This window comes from Xenopus laevis, chromosome 7S (assembly GCF_017654675.1).
Source record: "Xenopus laevis strain J_2021 chromosome 7S, Xenopus_laevis_v10.1, whole genome shotgun sequence".
Classification (NCBI taxonomy): domain Eukaryota; kingdom Metazoa; phylum Chordata; class Amphibia; order Anura; family Pipidae; genus Xenopus; species Xenopus laevis.
In genome coordinates this window covers 23,129,344-23,152,807 of record NC_054384.1, presented here as the reverse complement: position 1 = coordinate 23,152,807, position 23,464 = coordinate 23,129,344, and the positions used below count along the sequence as shown (strand labels likewise).

Below are 23,464 nucleotides of genomic sequence, written 5' to 3'. Positions count from 1 at the left end.
CCTCCATGTTGGGCTCTTGGGTAGCCTTATCTCCCTGCTTGCCAAAGAAATCAGCGATTTCCTTCGCTTTTTTTTGCGAATGCGGTCGCTGGCTAAGTGGGGTGCTAGTCCCTTTCGATGTTCTGCCCATCTTCACCTATTTAACAGTCCAGAGGCTGATTTACCGAGTCCCGGTGTGGAGAGCCTAGATTTATGCGTCTGCTCTCACCGCCATTAGGCCACGCCCCCCCGGATGTTAATTCTTAGGGAATAAGCCCTCGCAAACATTGTGGAGGCAGGGTGTAGTGCAACTCTAACTTGATACAGGGTGCAATTATTGGGCACTTAACTTAACCAAAGAACATATTTATTGTACAAGAATAATCCTCAATGGAGTGTAATACAGAGCAAACAGGATCATTTAGCAACAGCGGATAGGCATATACTCACAGCACCTTTGGTCAGTAGCTGTCCCCCACAGGGATGGGGACAATGTACACAACAGCCCCTTTCTGTGGCCACATCCCCTAATTACCATGTTCATTTTACAATTTTATATGGCATTATGAAAGTTTGAAAATAATTCTCCTTATCTAAACTGTTTTTTTTTTTGTGTCTCAAAATTGTTACAAAGTATCTTATTTGCACCCGTTAGCTGTTCTGGGCTTTCTGCTAAAAGCCAATTAAGTTAAAAACTTTGTTTCTTTTTCTGGCTGTTCAGTGCAGTGAAAATAGGGACTTCCCAGTACAAATGAGGGACTGCAGGTTGATCTGTCAAAAGAGGGACTGTCCCTCTGAAAAAGGGACAGTTGGGATGTAAATCCCACTCACAATCCTCGGCAGAGCCTCTAGCTGCTCAGATAAATAGCCTGTCTTTCTGTCACTCCTAGAGTGACCTCTTAAGGTGAGTAGTTATTCTTACTAGACCTGACCTGTCTAGGTTCCACTCGAGCTCTGCCTGCCTGCTCAGGTCAGAGCTAGCACAAGATGGACCCTGAGCACATGGCTGCCCAGGACTTTACACTTTTGCACAGTGTCATCAAATGGTCACTATTGTGAACACCAAGGGGCATAGCTTTAACACTAGAGGACTGCCTGCTAAATAATACTGAAAGACTCATTTACCAGTCCCCTACATTTGTTTATGGGTAAACATGGGTGACAGCAAGTGTGGGTAAAAACCCTGCCAACACCCTTTTAGGCCCCAGAGCTTTAGTTAAAGACCACAGGAAGGGAATAAAATATTACTTCCAGTGAAGTCCACCCAAGTCTTCTCCCAAATTTGCCATTGCTCTGCTCATTGTTTGTACAAAATTACTGAATGCCAGGCCTAACCAAATCCGAACACTAATTTGCATATGCAAATTAGTGGTGGGGAGGGAAATCACGTGACTTTTTGTCCGAAAACAAGGAAGTAAAACATTTTCCCCCTTCCCACCCCTAATTTGCATATGCAAATTAGGGTTCGGATTCAGTTCAGCCGTATCTTTCGCGAAGGATTCAGGGGTTTGGCCGAATCCAAAATAGTGGATTCGTTGCATCTGGACCCTACAAATAAACTAAGGAGAACTTATTTTTGGAGAATAGGCGCTATAATGGCATGTACCACTGTTGGCAATCAGGATAATGTATTGTAAAGCTCCCTGGCACAAGTCTAAACTCTTGGCAGAATACATTATGGAAAAAAAGAAAACATTCGCAGCTAAGGTTGTGGAAAACATGATGGGAAACCAAGAAGCGTTTATTTTTGTTCTGTAACTAAAGCACAAGCTGCAACTAACACTTCAGATGAGTGTAAGAGAAGCTACAGCCGCTTTATAGCAGCTTCCAACTCTGTCACGCTGGGCAACTCGTCACTCCCACAAGGCGACTGCGTGATGCGTCACTACGTTTACGTGTAGCCGTGACGTGTGTTTGATATTTCTGACAGGAGGGTAGGAGCCTGCAGTAAACAGCTTTGCGGGAGGTGTAAGTAGAGATTGGGAACAGCGAACCTGTTGGGCTGGGTAACTGGGTTACAAAAAGCCGGATTGTTGGGCGGCACTGTGCACTTATTGGATTAGACTTAGTAAGAGAGGGCTGGAGATAGTGTGTCTGCATTGTGTTTCCACTACTGCTTATTTTGTCACTAAAGTTTTAGTCCCGGTAGAGCTGGGGGTTATTGAATATCCATGCGGATTTACTGGGAGTTTAGGGGAAAGAACATGCAGGTACCGAGCTCCTGCCCCTTCTAAAGTCTGCAGCTCACTCACATAGACTACAAGTACAGTAGGGCGCCCCTTAGGACCCCAAACCCACAGGCCCTGGAATGACTCTCCTCCCCCCCTCTCCTTGGGTTGTACATAAAGTCTGTGAGGTGTGTGATAATAAGTGTGTGTGTGTGAGTGATAATAAGTGTGTTATAATAATTTATAATATAATAATTGGGTGCACCCTAATTTCCCACATGCTCAGGTAGAGTCCGGCAGCGGAGCTGGTACCCGTGGGTTACCGCAAAAACCTGCGGGTTGCAGGTAGAAGTTCCAGGTGTGAGTCGGGCCGCGGGTATTCTCAATATCGATTTTTTTTTTCTGATCACGTCTACTTCCGCTGATGTCACTTCCAGTTTATAATGACAGCACTTCCTGATTCTTAGGGATGCACCGAATCCCCTATTTTGGATTCGGCCGAATACCGGACCGAATCCTAATTTGCATATGTAAATTAGGGCTGGGAAGGGGAAAACTTTTTTTTACTTCCTTGTGTTCTGACAAAAAGTCTTGTGATTTCCCTCCCCACCCCTTTTTTGCATAAGCAAATTAGGATTTGGTTCGGCTGGGCAGAAAGATTTATCCGAATCCTGCTGAAAAAGGCAGAATCCTGGCAGAATCCCGAACCGAATCCTGGATTCGATGCATCCCTATTCTTGATGGTCAGCGGGTCCGGGTTGCGGATAAGGTACTTGCGGGTCGGGTCGGTTATCGTGTCCAAGCGGGTAAGAATACGGATCTGGGTTGCGAGTATGGTAAGTGTTCCAAAAAATGGACCCGCGCAGGACTCTACCCTCAGGCCCTGTATACCAATCCCACAGGTAGTCCGGACTAGGCTTCCCCCCCTCTAGTTCAGCCAGTGATAGAAAAGAATATGACCATATGTGCTAAGATCCCAGATAGGGTTGCCACCTTTTCTGAAAAAAAATACCAACCTTCCTATGTATTTATCTTTTTTTCCCTATTAATAACATTGGGACCAGCTATCATTTTTACCGGCCTGGCCAGTAAAACACCAGCCAGGTGGCAACCCTAATCCCAGATGAGCAAATCCTTGTCTGATCTGGCCTCCCTGTTAGTACCTGTGAGTTGCCCTTCTGGCATTTTAGCTGTGATTTCAATCATAAGTTTAATAAAGTAACCCCTCAACTGCAAGGGAGAAGCTGGAAGGTTTATTAGGCAAGTTTTGGGGTGCCGAAAAGGTAGATCAGGATCTACCAGTAGACCTATAGCTGGTGATCAGTAGATCTCAAGACACTGCCAACAAACAGCTTGTCTAACTCACACTACTATTTCATGCTTTTCATTCAGATATTTATTACGTTAAGGTTACATAGAAATAGTTGTTTGTTTAATATAGCAATATAAATTCTCTCAAATCATTTAAGTAATATTTTCCATGGAACAGAATGCTAACAGTTTTTATGGATGTAGATCAAAATGGGACATCATCTCTAAAAGTAGACCTGGCATTAGTATAGTATGGGCACTCCTGGGCTAGTAGGAATATTTCAAAGCAGTCAGGACGGCACACGGTAGCCCTGTCTCACTTCCTCTTCTTTCAAACACCACTGCACAGATTTTTAGCCCTAGTAGTGCTTGTCCTTCTTGGGATGTGCCAATTCCATAATGCCAAACATTTAGGAGAATACTGAACCAAATTGTCTATTCTGTGTAACTTGTTCACGTATTTTCATATTAAACCACTTTTAAAATAGCAATTAAGGTCTTCCCAAAGCATTAGGGACAGTAAGCCTCTTTACATAGCTGTTATTAAACTGTTGTCTATCGTTAAACTCTTGTTTGAGTCACCAGCTTTTTAGCAAATGTATGGAATTAAAAAGGTGGTTTTAGATGGTTATAGTGAAATGTAATATTTTATATTACAGATTTAGATTAAAGGGGTGGTTCACCTTCAAACAACTAGTTGTTTTCAGATAGATCACCAGAAATAATGACTTTTTCCAATGACTTTCTATTTTCTATGTGTGACCGTTTTTCTAATATTAAAGTATGAATTGTCTTTTGTCACCTTCTGAAGCAGCCCTGGGAGGGGGGTCGCTGACCCTGTAAACTGTTCTAAATGGATACATTTAGTTGATACATTTCTTATCGTTGTCCCTGCTGAGCAGAATCTCTGGGTTTCATTACAGGCAGCTGTTAGAATTGATACACTAGTTGCTAATACTCCAGAGATGCTGCTGAGAAATGTATCAACTACAATATCGTCGACACTTGCACTTTAGATAATACTACCACATCGGCCCCTAAAACAATCATATATTCACTGGCCTTGTATAAGATTATCGGCACTTACACTCTAAATATTACTATCACTATATATACATATTTTTTTTTTTTTTTTCTCACTCTGTGATATTATTGTTTCCTTTCACGACAATAGCACGGGTAACTGTCCTTTATAAAAGTGGCACTTGCCTTACAAAAGCACGGACACCTACACTTTATAAATACACTGGGAAAAAAAAAAAAACACAAAAAAAAAGAAAAAACAGGTTTTTTTGTTTTGTTTTTTTTTACTTATAAAACACGGGCTTTGGCCCCCTAAAATATCACCAACACCCCTATATTACTTATTTAATTATTTATTTATTTAATTAGTTGTATGTATGTATATATATATATGTATATATATATATATATATATATATATATATATATATATATATATGTGTATAATTTTTTTTTTTTTTTTCTCTCCTCCTCTTTTTTGTGTTGTTGTGTTTAGTGGAACTTCTTTGTTTTATTTGTAAGTTGGAAAAAAGAAACAATAATAAAAAATTTTTTCAAATAATAAAAAAAAGAAATGTATCAACTAAATGTTGCAAAATTGTAACAGTTTAGAGTCTGCACCTGAATTACTGAGCTGCTAGACTCAAACACCAAAGACAGGGGCATTCAACTTTAAACTTAGATTTTGGAAAAACAGTAAAAAATAAATAATGGAAAGTAATTTGAAAAAGTCTTTATTTCTGGGGAACAATCTAAAAACAACTGAATTGAAAAAAATGTTTGGAAGGTGAACAACCCCTTTAACATGGAGTGACACTTTTAAAGGAGAAGCAAAGATTAAATTACAGTGGGGTGCCAAGTCATTTGCCTCTTACCCTGAGCAAATTCTGGCCTCGTTTGGAGAGGGAAAAAATGCTGCAGACAAAATACCCAATGCTGTTTATACCCTAAATGCCCTTTCACATTATTTACACTATTACACAAAATGTTGACTTTGTCTGCTCTAACTGCATCATATTTTGAAAGTATTATGTTTTTATCCAAATGTATTTTACATTTTTACATACTTGGATGGGGCAACAATCCACGTGGGAGTGTAAATGTAAAAAGTGCCTTTAACTTTTTAGGTTATTGCCTTGTCTCCAAGCCCAATGCCACTTCTATAGTTTTAAACTGCACCTGTTGACCAAAAATATTATCCCCAACACAAAGGTAAGGGGCTAATAGAGCCCACACTCTGGTTGGGGGTAACAGCAGCAACTTGGCTGCTCGAACCGGGAGCTCCCTCCCGGTGTGAATGTTCTAGCACTGGCTGGGGGCAATTCTTTAAAAAGAAAGCATACTGTTACCCCAACTGCAGTGTGGGCTCTTATTAGCCCGTATACTTGATTGGGAAAATATTTTTGGCCAACTGGTGCCCTTTAAGAGGTATAACAGGCGGACATAAGTAAGTAAAGGGGGTTGGTTTTAGTTTGACCACAAAAATTTAGCATCAGCAAGCTTTATAATGTAATTAAAACATTTTACTTTAAACATGTCATTTTTAAATCTGTAACATTTGCAGGCACGAATATCCATGGGATAAGAGTACAAAATGTCATTGGAAATGAGGCCATCTCAATTTGTTATTTCTACTAGCTGCAAATAGAATATCTGTCGTCAGAAAAGAATTATATTGGGAGGACCTCACCAAACCAGCCAGTCTGGGGCAGGACTGAAACTTGGAGCCCTACAATCATGTTATGCTGGGGAAATGCATCTTTTGGACAGCTGGGATTAGGGGGGATTGATGAAGAGGTTGTTATAGAACCCAGAAGATGTGACTTTTTCATCAATAAAAATGTCCGTGATGTCGGATGTGGAAACAGACACACGGGTTTTGTCTTGGATGATGGGACAGTTTACACCTGTGGATGTAACGATCTTGGGCAACTGGGACATGACAAAAGTAGAAAAAAGCCAGGTAAAACATTTTGTTTGATAACGGCATGATTATACTATAAAAGTAATATTAAAGTGTGCAAGTATTTTAACAGGTTTCATCTCATAGTTACACAATAAACACCTTTATGTTTGAAAGTCGATGGAAATCTGCGGCTTCTGCTAAGATACATCCTGAATGGATTAACTTGTTCCATCCATGGATATATAGATGCACTAGTTTCAGTGCCATCTCTGTGCAATTACTGGACAGATTAAATAAACATGGACAAATACAGAACCCAGCAAATGTTTAAATTGCACTGTATTAAAAACACTGTATCAGAAAACCTACGTAGGACCACATCTATTTCAACACCAATGTCCAAATTTCTACTTAAACATCATAAACTACATCGTAAAAAGGCAATACATTTGTATGACATGATCTGTCTTTCACAAAAAGCTGCTGAATACCAGTTATAATGTCATTTTACAGGACTTAAGGTGGCCATAGGCGCAAAGATCCATTCGTTTGGCGACATTGCCATTAACGAGCATGGCTATAATCGGGGGTAATCTGAACGTTCAGCCGTATGGACCATTAAGAGACAGACTATTGCTATTACAACTCCTATTTTTTGCTAAGAAACTTTAATGGATGGCCACTCAGGCCCCACGGTTTAGGGAATGGAAGCAGCTTGTCAATTTCTAACCTACCACATGTTAAAGCAGTATATATTTCTAGAAACTGTCCAAATAAATTTGAATCGCTATGGGCAAAATGGCTGGCGTTAGATGACCTGATAACTAACTTAGCAATATGGGTATGGCAGATATACAGGCAAAAGGGTACCGGTTTAAGGGAGGTGGGCTCTGGTCTTGGATTAAGGTTCTTTGATGTTAGATAGTATATGACAACTCACCCTCCCCTCCCTCTGTCTGACAATGACTATTCACAAACTTGAATTGTTAAATAAATGGAAGCGTAAAATTGGCAACTTGGTAACTTTTATTTTTTTGTCTGTTGAAAAGATAAATAAACAGAATTTGACAAAAAAAATATGGCATTTTAGCCATAAAAAGTTTAGTTCTCCTTTAATGAGATCCTCTGTGCTCATTAGGATCGCATTGTTGTTTTCCTGGGCCCCCCCTGGAAGACCAACCCCATAGCGCATAGCAAGGTTACAGATATATGAAAATGTTTGGTCAGTTACAATAATACCAATCGTATCTAAGTAAATAAATTAGTCTTATCCTAACTGACCTTTCAGGTGTATATGGAAGAACAAATATGCAATTATCCCAGATGAATCGGCCAAATATCTAACAGGCAGAATTAAAATTATGGTTCTGTAATGAGGTCCTCTACGCTCTCTGTTGTTGGCATGTGGCCTAATTAAGCCCAAGATATAGGTTGCCAAATTGGGCAGAGATCTGCTTGTTTGGCGAGGGGACAGTTCCACAGCAGTAACCACTGCTTTAGCAAAGCAGAACTTTTATTTAAGACAAAACTAAACTGCAATATTTAGCACTTTACAAAAAGTTTTCTGCTAAACTTCTAATTTGTATAGTTGTATTCAGACTGCCAGCAATGCAGCTTAATTATTTTTCTTTTCATCCGTTACAGAGCAGGTTGGAGCCCTGGATGCTCAGATCATCGTGGCAGTTTCATGTGGAGAAGCTCACACATTGGCATTAAATGACAAAGGTCAAGTGTTTTCTTGGGGTCATGCTGCACATGGACAGATAGGTGTGTCTATTGCAGAAGATTATATTAGAGTACCAAGGTAATCTCTTGTAGTGACCTCTTAGCGTCTTGAAATCTTCTCTGCTATTTCATCATTACAGAAATAATCCAGTCTGGGATGTAACACCCACTAAAAGGGAAATTAAAAATAAACGTCTGTTATCTTGTATCATAGATAGTTTTAATCTAAACACTTTTTTTGCAGTAAGCTATATTTTCAGTTTTTTTCTAATTTGCGTTATTTTCTGCATCTCTCCAATAAGGATTCATAATGGTTTGTGTTTTCATTTCATTATCTTTTATAGGTTACTTTTTTTTTTTAATTCACTAATTTATTTTTCACTCTGCCTTTTTTTCTATAATACATTACCCTTTAAAGCATTTTATCATGGAGCAACAGGGTATCCATTAAAATTAAAAATATACTTTTATTTTATATAAAATGCACGCTCTTTGCCGTTAGATAAATCTCACAAATAATCTGTTTTGTTAAACTTGGAGAAGATTATATATTTTATTTATAAACAATGGAATTTGTTCACTTCCTTGTACAATGGTTAGACACCAAACAAGTGGGTTGAGACTGAATGGGACCCAAAATTAAACCATGGAGCCAGTTAGATGACCCCAGATTTTCTTGCCCTACAGAAAAATATTTTTATAGGTAGAAATTCAAGAGGTAAGCAAAAAGAGAAAGAACTGACCATGTTATTGCACCTTGCCATCTGTTGCATCCAAAACCTCATGTGTATTGTTAAAACTTAATTTTTAAAAACTTTTATTTTAAATGAATCACGCTGGACTTTTTATTTATCATTTATTAAAAGTAATGTTTTAACAATACACATATGAGGTTTTGGATGTAACAGATGGGAAAGTGCAATTACATGGTCAGTTCTTTCTCTTTTTGCTTATTATTTGATTAATTCAATTGACCCATCTCTCTGTGACTATTTTGATGTCTGGCGCTCCCCTACCTTCTACTTCTATGCTTGGAAATTCAAGAGGTCATGGTTATACCCCATAAACAACATGGCAACCCATTTTTGGGTTCCAATTTATAGATTAAGAATGTGTCATAAAACACATTACTTTTTACTAGAGATTCTGAACACACCTTTACAATTCCAGTTTTACATGGGCCTCTGCCAGGCCCAAGTGTTTTATAATGTTGATTATACAACTAGAGGGCAAAACTGTCCTTTGATGCATGTTGCACTGTATGCTGGCAGTGTGTCTGGTAAAGGGTTTTAAGGCAATGTTGCAGCAACAAAGCTACACATAAAGGTAAAGGGTTTTAAGGCAATGTTGCAGCAACAAAGCTACACATAAGTGCTTTGCCATAGGTGATACTCAGAATCACCTCTTTAAAACATTATGGGGCAAATTCACTAACCTCTGAAAATTCACCAGCGACGGCTTCACTCACATCGCAACACTTTGCCAGGCATAAATTCGCCAGGACAACACTAATTCACTAAAAGCGAAAGTTGCGTCCAGGGCACCAAACGCTGGTGAAATAGCGCCAGCGTTACTGCGGCAAGTGAATCGAAGTTGCGCTATCGTTGGCTCATTTGCATACGGCGGGAAGTTAAAGTTTAATGGACATGTAAGTTGCAGCCCAGGGAACCTTAATAAAATAAAATAGAGTTGTTATAATACCCTACACATGAGCCCAGTGTATAGTTTATGTGCCGTATGTTAGGAAATATAGGGGGGAAGCCGGGTACCCCAGAAAAAATTTACGATCTTTTGCAGCCTATCACCCTGAAAAAAGTTTTTCGGGACTTAGGACTTAGGACCTCAAAAATTGTTGAAAATTTGTCTATCTACTCTATTGCACTTCACCTGGTCTGAGGTGGCGAAGGCAAGTCTGGCGCAAGAGGTAACGTTCAGTAAAATCCACATCTTAGTGAATTTGCAAAGTAACGCTCTTTCGCAAGAGCGAAACTTCGCCTGGCATAAGAGTGCGAAGTAGCGCTAGAGTCTATCTCCTTCTCTAGTGTAGGAGAATTTCGATAGCGTTAGCCACTTCGCCCTTTAGTAAATTTGTCCGTTAAATTGTTCAAAAGTGCATCAATATTGCAATGTAAGTGTTTTAGCAGAAGCAAATAACCCCTTTGATAATTGCTTTTAAGCGGCAAATTGCATTGTGGGCTTCAGTGTCTTTGTATGGTAGAGTCCACCACCACCTTTAATCTATCCAACATTCTCCTCTCATTGCAGGTGAAGGAATTTACAATAACTATTGCTTTTTCTAAACAGTGTAGTGCAAATAAAAATGTGGAAGTTGCTCATTCCTTTCGTATCAATGTAATCAGCCAGATCATTTCAATTCCAGAAAATCCAGAGAAACTGTTATTTTGTATAGATGTCTTTCTTTGTGAGCTTATCTTAGTTTGTATTCCACAGAAATATAAAGAGTTTGTCTGATATACAGATTGTACAAGTTGCCTGTGGACATCATCATTCACTCGCACTATCTAAAGGTAAGTAACTCCTCCTACCTAGTCTTTTATGGAATATAAATTCAAGATGTGCTTTAGGGATCTCATTAACTCAAAGAGGCAAAGTGTTCTTTCTCAATACACACTTATGTAGTATACTTTATTTCAACGTACCTGCACCTGCTGAAATCGAAAGCAAAAATGTTTGCATTGCATAATAGCAATACAGTTGCACCTGCAAGCATAAGGGCAGGACATAACTTTAGATTGTTCTTAAGGAGTGCCAAAATGTATCTTGTGGAGGCCCAAAGCTTAATGGGTAAATTTGCAATAAAAAAAATGACAGTAAAGATGCCAAAATATTCAGGAAAATGTACTGTTAATATCATTCATTTTGCTACAACAGCTCCACCTGCTTTTAATCCAGTTGAAGAACTTGGCAGAAGAAAAAGGACTGATCTGATGGTCCTCTGTGTAGGAAAGACATCAGAATCCTCAGATTCTTTCTTGTGTCTTTCCTAAACAGAGGAATATATTGGAATTTTACTTGAAGTTTGAAAATAAAATTTAGTTGTTTAATCTTTCATGCTTTAAGCTATTGACTATTGAACCATTGGAGCATTTATACATGTGAACCCACCCACAAACAGGTATTTTAAATGGGAGATTATATGGTAAAAATAAAGGTATCTTTAGGTTTGTAGAAGTTAAAACTGGGAAAAGCTTCAATGCAACCTTTCCTGTTTCTATGCAGTGAACTTTTCCAAAGAAAATGTTTTTCATGGCAGGATAATGATGCTTTGAGGCAATGATGCCAAATATGTTGCCATGGAGCAAATTGGTAGTTTTAATGGTAACAGTCCATTAAAAATAACTAGTTAAAAATAATAACAGGCTTCTTGGTTATTGCAGATAGTGTTTGCTTTTAGAAATGAAGTTGCCATTGCTTGTAAATGTAAATGTTTAATAAAAGTTGATAAAAAGTTAATAAAAGATGTTTTAAGGTGGCCATAAATGTGCAGATTCACCTTCACATCGGACAAATGATCGTTCAGTGCCTTCTCCAGACCTACCACTAATCCTTCAGATCAAATAGTAGTAAGTAGTAAAAGAAGAGATTAGACGATGTTCTACCCCTGACAGCAATCGTACAAAAGTTATGTCCGACAAAAGCTGTTGAAAAAAAGCTGGTCTCCCACTGTTATCGGCAATACAAGCAGAGATATTATCGGTAGCCAACAGAAATTTTCAAACCTGTCCGATCATCTGAACGACCTATCGTCATGGCACGAAAAGTGTCGGGACACTCCCCACACATGCACTAGTATCTATCCAAGTGCATGTATTTACAAAAATACATTTAGTTGCAGTTATTGTTGCACAAGGGGGTCACACCAAATACTGAGCAAAAGTAAGTGAATAATGATTCACTTACTCTTGCCACACACACAGATTTTGGTGGATCATTTTTTTCTAATAAATGCATGACCAAATAAAATAATATTTTCATTTCATTTGTTTAACTAGGTTTTCTTTATGTACTTTTATGATTTGTTTGAAAGATGATGTTTTAGCACACATTCATATATGTAAAAAAAACACCACTGTATATATAGCTTAGTACAAAAGTCTTGAACAAAGTACCATGCTTACTATTGAAATGGCTTCAAAGAGGTGAGATGTTAGGGTGATTTTTTGGTATAATATATATTATGTATAGTTGAATTGCTCTATATTTCTAGTTTATAGATACCCTGATTTTGACCTTCTTGACACCATAAAATCAGTGTAATTTTCTTTTTCTTCACCAGAAAGCAATATTTACTCATGGGGACAAAATCAGTATGGTCAGCTTGGCTTGGGCTCGGAAAAAAGGAAAGAGAGTGCACCCAGACATATTAAATCTCTATCAGGCATTCCCTTTGCTCACATTGCTGCTGGAGGTGGCCACAGTTTTGCATTAACAATCTCAGGGGCCATTTTTGGTTGGGGAAGAAACAAATTTGGCCAGCTTGGTCTTAATGATGAAACTGGTAAGAAGTCATTTTTGTGCAAGCCTGTCATTTGTGTTTTCCAGGTACATAGGATTAATAGTGGATGTGCATAACTAGTAATTTTGGCCTGTTTCAACTGTACTGATGATTCAACCATACGTACTGCTGGTAGACTTATCCAGTCCTATCATGTCACAGTGAACCTGAACAGTAAATATGATCTATAGATGCTTCTTTACTTTAAATCTGTTGAGACATCACCAGATCCTGAGAGGAGAGGAGTCATAGATCCTGATGTACAGAACATGTCGATCAGTGTTTAACAGTCCCAAATGCTAAATAGGACAATACTGATGTATGCCAGAATGTAATTAAAGGAGAAGGAAAGGCCTATTTACTTAGGGGTGCCAAAAGTTAGCTCCGATCAGCAGAAAACTGCACCGGTCCGGGGGTTCTTCCATTGAGCACCATGGAACGATCGGCTTCCTTTTTCTTCTATCTTCAAATTTCCCGGTGCAGACACATGCACAGTAGAACAAAATATTGACTTCTTCGTTAAAGAAAGAAGAAGCCGATCTCTCCATGGTGCTCGCTGGAAGGACCCCCGGACGTTTTCTGCTGATAGGAGCACCAGCCTGGGTTTTCAGGCAAGTATCCTGTATACAATCACTTGGGGGTGCCTACATTTTGGCACCCCCAAGTAAAAACAGCCTTTCCTTCTCCTTTTAAGAGCCATCCTTGGCAGTATTGAGCTTTTATGGAACGTTTGGGAATGCAGGATGAATTTTAACCTCATAGTAGCTGATCGAAAAGGCAGCCCAGCTTGTGGCTTGTGTGTGTTTGGAAAAAGACCCAGACTCCAAATATAGAATATATTAAAGGTTTATTACATTTGATTATAGAATGTTTCCCTGTTTGATGCTGAATATTATTAGTGCTATGGCTGCTTTGCAAATACAGCTACCCTGTGACTTTAAAGTGAGAGAGTGTTGGGAAATTTTTAGAGAAAACTGAATAAAGCGTTGTTTTGTAGTAGAGAAAAACTGAACATCATGCATTTTTTTTGCATAATATATGAGAAATAGGTATTGATGTTCGATTGTCCCTTATCTCATCATCAAAATCTCCCAGGTGGATTATTTCAAATGTGAATTACAGTACAACCCCAATTTTACATTTTTCAGGGGGCCAGAAAAAATGGTTTCACAGTCATTCAAATGTGCCTTTTTAAAAAAAAAAATATTTTTTTGGTTATCCCAACAGATCGAAGTGACCCAGCTCTTCTCAAGTCACTTCGCTCGCAGAAAATAATTTACATCTGCTGTGGAGAAGATCATACAGCTGCTTTAACCAAAGTAAATTAACCGTTATAGCCAATAATTTAATATAAAATTATAATATAAAATGAATAATAACTTTGCTGGTGGTGGGTGTCCAGAAATGAATTATCTTTACATTGGAAAAGACTGAAGAATAAGACAATTAAGCATGATATTTTCTACTGCACACTTTAAGGGGGTTATTTAAGTCTGAATGCCAAAAACTCAAAGTTTGAGGGTTTTTGGTTTTTTTACTATAAAATCTGAATTTTTAGTGGAAAACATTTTTTTTTTCATTATTTATTATACCCCAAGGCTGCTTAAAGTCCAAATCCGAAAATACTCCATCTCCAAGCTGTCAGGGTCCTGTAGAAATCAATGGCAAAGGTCCCATTTAAAATTGGAAGATATCATGGTCTGCACTGAGTTTCGGACAAAAAGTTTTTCAGTGTTAAATAATGTCAAATTGTGGATTCTAGTTTGATCATACTTTTTTTACTTAAAAAATCTGGAAAAAATGAATTTTGATAAATAACCCCTTTAATGTATTTTAGCCTTAGTGTAGACTTGTGGGGCACATAACACTGAAGAGGACCACTCATTTAATCTTTGTAATTTTTAGCCAAATATAGCAGCATATTTTGTGCATGTAAACAACAAGTTCCGCCAAAAATAAATAAAAGCAGTAGGAAAGAAAATATGTCTCAAACTTTGCAATAAGAAAATGCTTTTAAGTATTAAAACTAGATTATTACAGCATCTTGTTTAGTAAATATTATTTCCCTTTAAAACTTAGACATGTTATTGATGTAAACATAGATCTACAGTGGACCTCGAGGAGTTCAGCACTGTGTAGTAGCAATTTAAAGCCAAAGAGCATTACATAGGTTTTTATTTCTGCTGCCTTCCTTAACTGGAAGTGCTACACTTCTCTCTCAATCTGATATTGTTACTGTAGCTATCAAAAGTACCTTAAACCTCTGCTCTTATGATCATTGTTTACTATATTCCATGTAAAACATTTGAGTGAAAAAGTAGTTGCTTATGTTTTATGTTCATATATGTATTTGTTTTAGGAGGGTGGTGTATTTACATTCGGAGCTGGGGGCTACGGACAGCTTGGTCACAACTCTGCCAGCCATGAAGTCAACCCAAGGAAGGTGTTTGAGCTTATGGGAAACATTGTGACACAAATTGCATGTGGGAGGTATGATCTTAATTGTATTAATTAAAAATAAAAAACCCAACATATCAGCGTCGGACTGGGATACAGTAAAACTCCTGGTGGGCCCAGGTGTCAATGGACCCTCTTGCTTCAAATCATTTGGCCTATTTCATAGCCATTCCATAATTTTTAAGAAGCTTAATAATGGAAGAATTGAGTATAATGTGTAGAGATAAAAGGCTAGGAGAATAAAGAGCTTGAGTGAGGAGAGGACCACTATTTTGGATTCGGCCGAACCCCCGAATCCTTTGCGAAAGATTCGGCAGAATATTGAATCCGAGTCCTAATTTGCATATGCACATATAAGACAGGCTGCAGATTTTTCGATACAGGGAAATTATTGTAAACTCCATCAGGTAAAGAATTTACCATTCTGAATGTAAATTGTAATGCTACCTCATAGTCATTTTTATTTGTTTGCAGTCTGCTTGGTCAGTGTGGGTATGTTCTAAGCTATTTAAATATGTAAATTACATTTTGTGTGCACTCCACAGTGTCATACCCTGTACAAGCATACACATGTGCACAGTTAAACGTTACAATAACCTATACCAACATGTTCTAGTGGATATTTTAGGGCCTTTTATCATGCTGTGTAAAGAAACTGCTTCGAAATACACCACACATCACCAGGCTTCACTGTGTAAAAACCGCATACTTTATCAAGCTGTGTGTTGGTTGTACAAATCTGATGTAAACAGAAGTAGCTGTTAGGGAAATATGGAGTTCATCTGTTTTTTGTTTTTTTTGCACCACAACTTACTTTCCTCTAAAACTTTTCCCATTGACTGTAATGGATTACGCAAGGACTGAAGAAGTATAAAATAACAGGGTCAAAGCCAGCATTTGGACACCATTAAATAAAACACACACTTTGATAAATTCACCATTTATTTTACACAGGCATTATTTTAATCAATAAATAGGCCCCCTATTTACTATTTAAAAAAAAAAGTGAATATGAAGCTAGTGTCTGAAGATAGTTTGTAAAAATATATTTCACTTCCTTCGATTTATCAATTGAAATACAGATGAAGCCCCACATACCCACTTCTGTCAACTGAGAACATTGGAGTGTTTTGTTCCTTAGCAAGTCTTCCATTGAAAGGAGAAGGAAAGGCTTTGTACACTTGAGGGAGCCAAATGTTAGGCACCCCAAGTGATTGTACAGACTTACCTAAAATCCCAGGCTGGTGCTCCTATCAGCAGAAAACTGCACCGGCCCGGGGTTATACCAGTGAGCACCACGGTGTCTTCTTTCTTCAAATTTTCCCAGGGCAAACGCATTCGCAGTTGAACGAAATAGCCAACTTTTTAGTTAAATTTCGGCTTTTCGCTCTACTGTGTATGTGCAGATGCGCAAAGGAAAAGGGAAGACGGAAGAGAAGAAATCTCTGGTGCTCACTGGTATAACCCTGCTGCTGTGTAGCCATGGGGGCAGCCATTCAAAGCTGAAAAAGGAGAAAAGTCACAGATTACACAGCAGATAACATATAAGCTCTGTAGTATACAATGGGATTCTTCAGAACTTATCTATTATCTACTGTGTATCCTGTGCTTGAATGGCACATTCAGTGGTGCTGGACTGGGGGCATTGCGATCCTTCCATAGGCTGATTATGAATGAAAACAGGAATTCAATCTATGGAAGGATCGCTCCGCCCCCAGCCCAGTGTCACTAAAGCAACCTGGAAGATCAGTTAGCTGTGTGAGCGAGTCGGCAGCACACAGGTTCGCGGGCTGGGAGCGGCTTTGTGGGAAACGATTATGTGTGCTTTGCTGGGGGGACTTTGCAGGGAACTATTCCTTGTGCAACATTTACTTCACGTTCCTGTGATTTTTATAGGAACGTGTCAGTATGGCTTTAAATGTAGCAGTTCCCTCGTCTTATTCTGTGAAAAAATGTATTGCTGTCAGAATAGACTAGGGATGCACCAAATCCACTATTTTGGATTCGGCCGAACCCCTGAATCCTTTGCGAAAGATTTAGCGGAATACCGATCCAAATCCTAATGCAAATTTGGGATGGGAAAACATTTTTTCCTTCCTTGTTTTGTGACAAAACTCACGTGATTTCCCTCCCTGCCCCTAATTTGCATATGCTAATTAGGATTCAGATATAGTTCGGCCTGGCAGAAGGATTCGAATCCCGAAACAAATCCTGGATTCGGTGCATACCTAGAATAGACCGATCAGTGCAATATCTTAAACTCTTAACGTACAAGTGCAATAATACAAATTTGGTGAATTCATATTTAAATCACTGTCCTTTTTTCCCACCAGGCAGCACACATTAGCTTTTGTTCCTTCATCTGGACGCATATACTCGTTTGGGCTTGGTGGCAATGGGCAACTAGGAATAGGGTCTACCAGTAACAAAAAAAGTCCTTCCATGGTTAAAGGGAACTGGCTTACTCATGAAGACTATGTCCGGCGCCTTCCTGGTAAGAGGCCTATACATTGCATAGCATTTTAACTGTTACAGGGGTATTTTCAATGCAATTCTATGCCCCTCAAAGCAGGTGCAAATAGTTGCATTAAAAAGGAGGAGCAAAAGTCTTTTTTGTCTTTGTTTAGTGCTTTAATGAATTCATTACAGCTTCATCCTATCAGGGGTTCTTAAAGGAGTCCTCCATTAAAAGAATGTCATTCTAATCAAGTCTTTTTAATTGGTTTATATGTATTTATATATAAACAGAATTCCGATTATAAGCAATATTTGCTAATCCTTTTTTTTCTTATTGTGCTGCGTAAAGTAGTGTAGTAAAAGTCATTCTCCTGATATCTAAATGAATCTGCTACATTGTTTCAGGAGACAGAGACAAAAGTGTATAGAATATAAACATCCAGATACTGTAATACCATTGAACCATTTTACTTTACATGTGTCTGAATTTGCATAGAATTATATTTCCTTTTATTTATGCAAACATTTTTGACCCCTTTTATCTTTCTTTACAAGACCTTTCTTATCATAGACAACACAAGGATGTCACTCATTTATATACAGTTTTTTTCCCGCAAACATTTTTATTTTAAAAATAGAATGCAAATCACATTTGATCAAGTCATACAGTTGCCACTCCATTTGAACTGCAAAGGATGCAGTGTTGCATTGTTTCTGGCATCAGTATACATTAACACATATGCTTAAAGCCTGAAAAAAATAGTGGTAGTATACTGTAGCTTATTTTGTCATTTTACTTATTTGCCTGTGGAATTGGTTAGCATATCAAGATGAATGTATTTGTTGCATTATTTCCCCAAGGATCTAACAAGGTAGCTGCAGGGGCGATCCTGGGGTTGCTACTGTCTGAGGTTCTCACCGTGCATCATGGCAGGAGCAGCCTTGAGTAGCTGTTGCTGTCCCTCTGGTTGGCCAATAGCCTCTTTATCTCCATTCGACTTTCTATTGTATCATAATGGTGGTATAAAAAGCCACAAAAATCTTCAAAATATATAAAATAAAATATATAAAATAAAGACCTGGCCTGATATAACTGCAGACTTGATATCACATGTAATGGGTTCGTACACTAGTCTAAATAATATTCAAAAAATGTGGTGTAAAGTAAATTTCATTTATGTAGATAAAAAAATGTACAACAATATCTTATACAACACAATTTATACACAATAGTACTGATAAGTATATACATACTACCAATTTTGTAAATTCAAAGCAAAAGAAGAAAAACAAACCACAAGGAACAGATACACTTTGCCAAAGAATGAGAATACCCCAACGTTTTGGCACATTAGCCTTTGTCAAGGGGGATTCCCCTTGGTGGTATGTATATACTAATCAGTACTATTGTGTATAAATTGTCTTGTATAAGATATAGATTTACCTGTTGTACATTTTTTGATCTACATAAAAGAAATTTAACTTACACCACCTTTTTCTGTATATTATTTGGAGTGTGCGAACCCATTACATGTGATATTGAGCTTTTGGGTTACTTGTTGGTGGTATCCCTGGGTTAACAGCACCTTTTACATTTGATACTCTAGACTTAAAAAAAGATTTTTGCTACTTCGAGTGTCCTCCTTTGAATTGTGTTTTTATAACTGCAGATTTGACCAGCTTTATGTTGCTAAAAATCCCATATAGTAGCCATTTTTTTCTTATAGCCTGTTCACAGATACCATGATTAGAGATATATTATAATTCTGCTAGAATATTTGGGGATAAAATGGTGATCTTGTAATGGGATGTTTTCATTGTCTTTTCTAATTCACCTATTAATACAAATGTTATTGTGTGACTCATTATATAGTTTCATTTTTATATAGAGGCTAATGGATGTTACTGTGTGAAGAGAATTTATAGCGGTGGAGACCAGAGTTTTGCACATTATTTTACTATACAGGTACGGCAAAGAGATTTTTGTAAAATACAACGGCCTATTATTGCAGTTTCTATAGTTAATATCTATCAATATTATTGTTTGATAATCAAAATGAATTTGAAACAAAAGAGCAGTGCAGGGCCCTGCTTGGGATAATGACACATACAGTATCACAGTTTTAACAGGAGCATGTTATTAAGCATATATAAAGATGGCGGCCCTCTGCTGTTCGCCTATGTTGAACTCTGACACAGCTTCAAGAACAGAAAAGTTGTGATTGAAATCAGCTTGGTAAAGTACTTGTAGGCTGGAGGACAAATGTAAACCATGTCTTAGCCTGTTAGTACTTTGCCTCACCCACTAAACCCAGTGTCAGTCACAACTTACCTGTTCTTAAAGCTTCAGTAGCAGAGGATTGTGGGGGCAGGGGGCACTTTGTAAATGTGGAATTAGTGCTGGGCACTCTTAGGCCTAGTGACATGTTCCTGTTAAAAGTGGAACAAATCATTATCACTTTAATAAGATTACAGATATAGGAAACATGAAATTCTAAAGCTCACACTAATTGATTCCTGGAGTAGCTAGGAGAGCAAATAGGCATAATCCCAAAATATTACCCTAAATAGCCTTCCACTGTTCATGAACTACCAAGGGGGCATTCACATAGTTTGGGAACCGCTGTGCTAGATGGACTGTAAGGGTGATTCTATCAATGTATTTTTAAAATTGTGATGCGACAATCAATATCCTCAGCAAACATTTTTCAATTGACATAACATATTCCTCACCCACAGTTTGAAATTTAAAGGATATTGGATAAAATTGTACCAAATAATTCTTTAAAAAAAAAAATGTAAAACTGGGTGTTTATAGGTTTTGGACTGTTTGCGCATATGTATTGAACCCCTTGTCCTATATTCTGGTATCCAAAATGCTCTAAAAACAAGAAAGCTACTGCTTTACAATTCACTTCCAGCTCTGGCAAAATCGCAGCTCTCACAAACCTGGGATTTGAGAGTGGATTGTTCTCATTATTCACCCTCCTTTGTAAAGGATGGATAAAACCTCTCCTGCTCAATCATATAGCATTTGACTTATGTTCTGTATATTTTAGTGTATTGCTTTGCATTTGATACCTTGGTAAACCTTTGATACCTTGTGTTCTCTTTTCTAGAATTGCCTTCCACCAGACGACTTTAGGAAGTGCAATTGCTCTAGAAAAATATGGACTTTAGATGAGGCACTTATAAGACGATGGCTGAATTACTCCTCAGGAAGACTTCCACCAGAAATAGTAAAGTAAGTTGTTTCTGCCCATTACTGCTACCACCTTACTGTTTTCCAGAAACATTTCTGTATATCTGGTAAGTGATATGGGGCTGCTCTGCAAATGTGCAGAGTACGAATGTTCTGTGCACACATTGAGTTGTAAATATTTTGAGGAATAGACTATGTAATAAAAATAATAATACCACATCTTCCTATAATGTTATTGGAAAGGAAGTTGAACGATAAACTGTGTCCTAAATGGTTGTTAAGGCTGTTGCAATGAGGGCCTTTTGTTGTTGGTCTTAGTTCTAATAAGAAGAGATTCACTGTGTTTATTTTAGAACCCCCTTTATCCTATTTAACATTTTGTTTGTACAGCTTTAATAATGTCATCCTTTTATCATGAAAATGACAATTTTACAAGTAAGTGTATTTATTGCTTCCACTGTACACCTCACACCAGTGAGTTCAGCCACTAGTAACAAATGGTGCATTGGTGTTTTAAAATTTGTACCCCTGCAACATAGGTGACAGTAGTTGCTAGAAGTTACAGATGGTTTTAACTTTTATGCCACATAAGTAATGACAGCCATAGTGTCACTTATTTAAAAACCGTAAAAGTCTTCAAATTGCCTTCCAGGATCCCCTGTGACTACAGTCCGATGAATAAGTGTGAACTGACACTTTCCCAAGCACCAAAGTAGCAAACTGTAGTGATTGTTCCACAAATGCCGTTTTTGTTTTTACAGTTGTTTATTTAATGGTTACTGTAAAGTTCTTCAACCTAACATTTCTTTTCCATCTGTAAATGACACACTCCAGCTAAAAGTCGCTGCCAAGTTTCAACTGCTCTGAGTGGCTGATTCTATAATTTGCAATGCACTACCAAAAAAACACCAATGTTGACTTGATTGCAGTGTTATTAGGGATTCACAACAGATTGCATGCCAGAACATTGCCCTAAAGAGCTACAGATGTAATTAGGAGTTGCTGCATATATGTATGTATGTATATTTTTATTTGTATAGCGCTCCTTGAGGGCAAAGCACTGTACAGCAGAACAATACATTAGTGTTAACAAACTAGGGGTCACTGGAATAATAAGTAACAATAAGTGCATTATTAGAAATACAATTCACATAAGTATAAAATATAATTACACTAAAGATTAAGTGCTCAATGTCAAGGAGACAAAAGGATGGAAGAATCTACCCCGTAGGGCTTACAGTCTAAATGGGAGGGTAACTTATAGACACAATTATGTGCAGTATTAAAGTGCTGTAGGTCATATAAGTGTCAGATTCCAGTTCAAGTGTCATCCAGGTGCTACATAAGTTAAATATATACCCAGCAGCATAATATTAACTGTGCTGGAAGTCCTTGACAGTGTGCATCATAGATGTTATAACAGAAAGCAGGTAAGCACGTAAGATTTCATTGTGTGTTATATTGTCTCTTAAAGCATAGAGGCGGGGCAGCCGATTGCTTTCACTTTCCAATCAGTAATTCCTAGATGTCACTGCACTCCTCACATCCCTCCTTCCCTCCTCACACTATATAATTGTGTAGGGCACTGAGCATGGGCAGTAGGTCCCCTATTCTAGTGCATACACAAGATTTTGGGGGTGATACACAATTTGTCTTAATAACAAATTGCAACGAAATGGCCCCTGCCTACTTGCTGTGATTGTGTAATTCCAAGACTGAAAGAAACAAAATGTAAATAATAAATACATTGTAAGTAAAGTTAATTTCGCTCCACTAACATAATTGAGAATAATATGTAATTATTTCTTAAGCTGACAGGTCCCCCTTAATTCAGTGGTAAACTGAAATACAATAAACTGATTGGACAGGATGTTGAACTTTTGCTGAGACTGCTGCTTCATTATGTATCACCCATCAAATTAAAAATGCATCTGGTTTATATTAAAATTTAAGTATTGTCTACAATTCCTTTAGCATAAATATAAAATATATGTGGCTGTTGATGTGCAGTTTTTTTGAAGCTATAACCATTTTAATAATAATGTATTGACGCATATCCTTTTTTTTCAATTCTAGTGAAATAGACAAAGTATTTTCATCAGCTGCAAGCTTAAATGGAAGTTTTCTATCAACAAGGTAATTATTTTTTTGACACCCTAACCATTTATGTATATTGTCCTCATCTCCTAAATATGATTTATGTTAGTGCAGTCCATCTGGAGGCCCAACTGGATAATCAGCCTTGTCTATGTTCTCATGGGTTATGTGTATCTTTTTTTTTTGTACAAGGCTTGATTTTGTTGATATCTACACACAGGCTGACACAGTGTCTGTCGGTACAGATACACAGAGGAGCAGAAGTGAGAACATAAGCTTTTCTTTTACTGTGTAGGAAAAAACAGACAAAAGCAGAGTTGCAGCCCCATCCCCATGTGCCATTAGCCTAAAAGCAAAACCGTTACCCTTGCAATATTTTAATCTCATTTTTATTTCTAATGATCAGTAATACTTTTTTTCAGCAACAACGATCACTACAGGACAAGTTCCAAGTTCTCGGGGGTAGACATGAATGTTGCTAGACTCCTGCTTAACAAGTTGATGGACCCATCACAGCCACAAATAGCCCAACAGGTTGGTTGTCTCTCGCAAACAATTGTAATAAATTATAGCTTAGGTACACGAGGCTTCGAGTTGCCATACTGCATTAAGGATCACAACGC

The 23,464-nt window shown here is 37.8% G+C and overlaps 1 protein-coding gene across 4 annotated transcripts in view; it reads left to right on the top strand.

Annotated features, from left to right (window-relative positions):
• Nucleotides 1-1,792: 1,792 nt before the first annotated feature.
• Nucleotides 1,793-23,464, top strand: part of herc4.S (HECT and RLD domain containing E3 ubiquitin protein ligase 4 S homeolog) — a 47,750-nt gene continuing 26,078 nt past the window's right edge. For 2 of the 4 annotated variants that reach the window (XM_018226951.2, XM_041570999.1), the window contains exons 1-12: nucleotides 1,793-1,947; nucleotides 6,046-6,444; nucleotides 8,032-8,191; nucleotides 10,564-10,640; nucleotides 12,410-12,631; nucleotides 13,856-13,947; nucleotides 14,988-15,118; nucleotides 17,419-17,579; nucleotides 19,432-19,508; nucleotides 20,662-20,786; nucleotides 22,821-22,880; nucleotides 23,264-23,375. In XM_018226951.2, coding sequence (XP_018082440.1) covers nucleotides 6,219-6,444; nucleotides 8,032-8,191; nucleotides 10,564-10,640; nucleotides 12,410-12,631; nucleotides 13,856-13,947; nucleotides 14,988-15,118; nucleotides 17,419-17,579; nucleotides 19,432-19,508; nucleotides 20,662-20,786; nucleotides 22,821-22,880; nucleotides 23,264-23,375 — 1,443 coding nt within the window. In that variant the 5' untranslated portion in view covers nucleotides 1,793-1,947; nucleotides 6,046-6,218. Of the gene's footprint in view, nucleotides 1,948-6,045; nucleotides 6,445-8,031; nucleotides 8,192-10,563; nucleotides 10,641-12,409; nucleotides 12,632-13,855; nucleotides 13,948-14,987; nucleotides 15,119-17,418; nucleotides 17,580-19,431; nucleotides 19,509-20,661; nucleotides 20,787-22,820; nucleotides 22,881-23,263; nucleotides 23,376-23,464 lie in introns of those variants that run through there. The other 2 variants (XM_041571001.1, XM_041571000.1) reach the window with 1 other exon arrangement.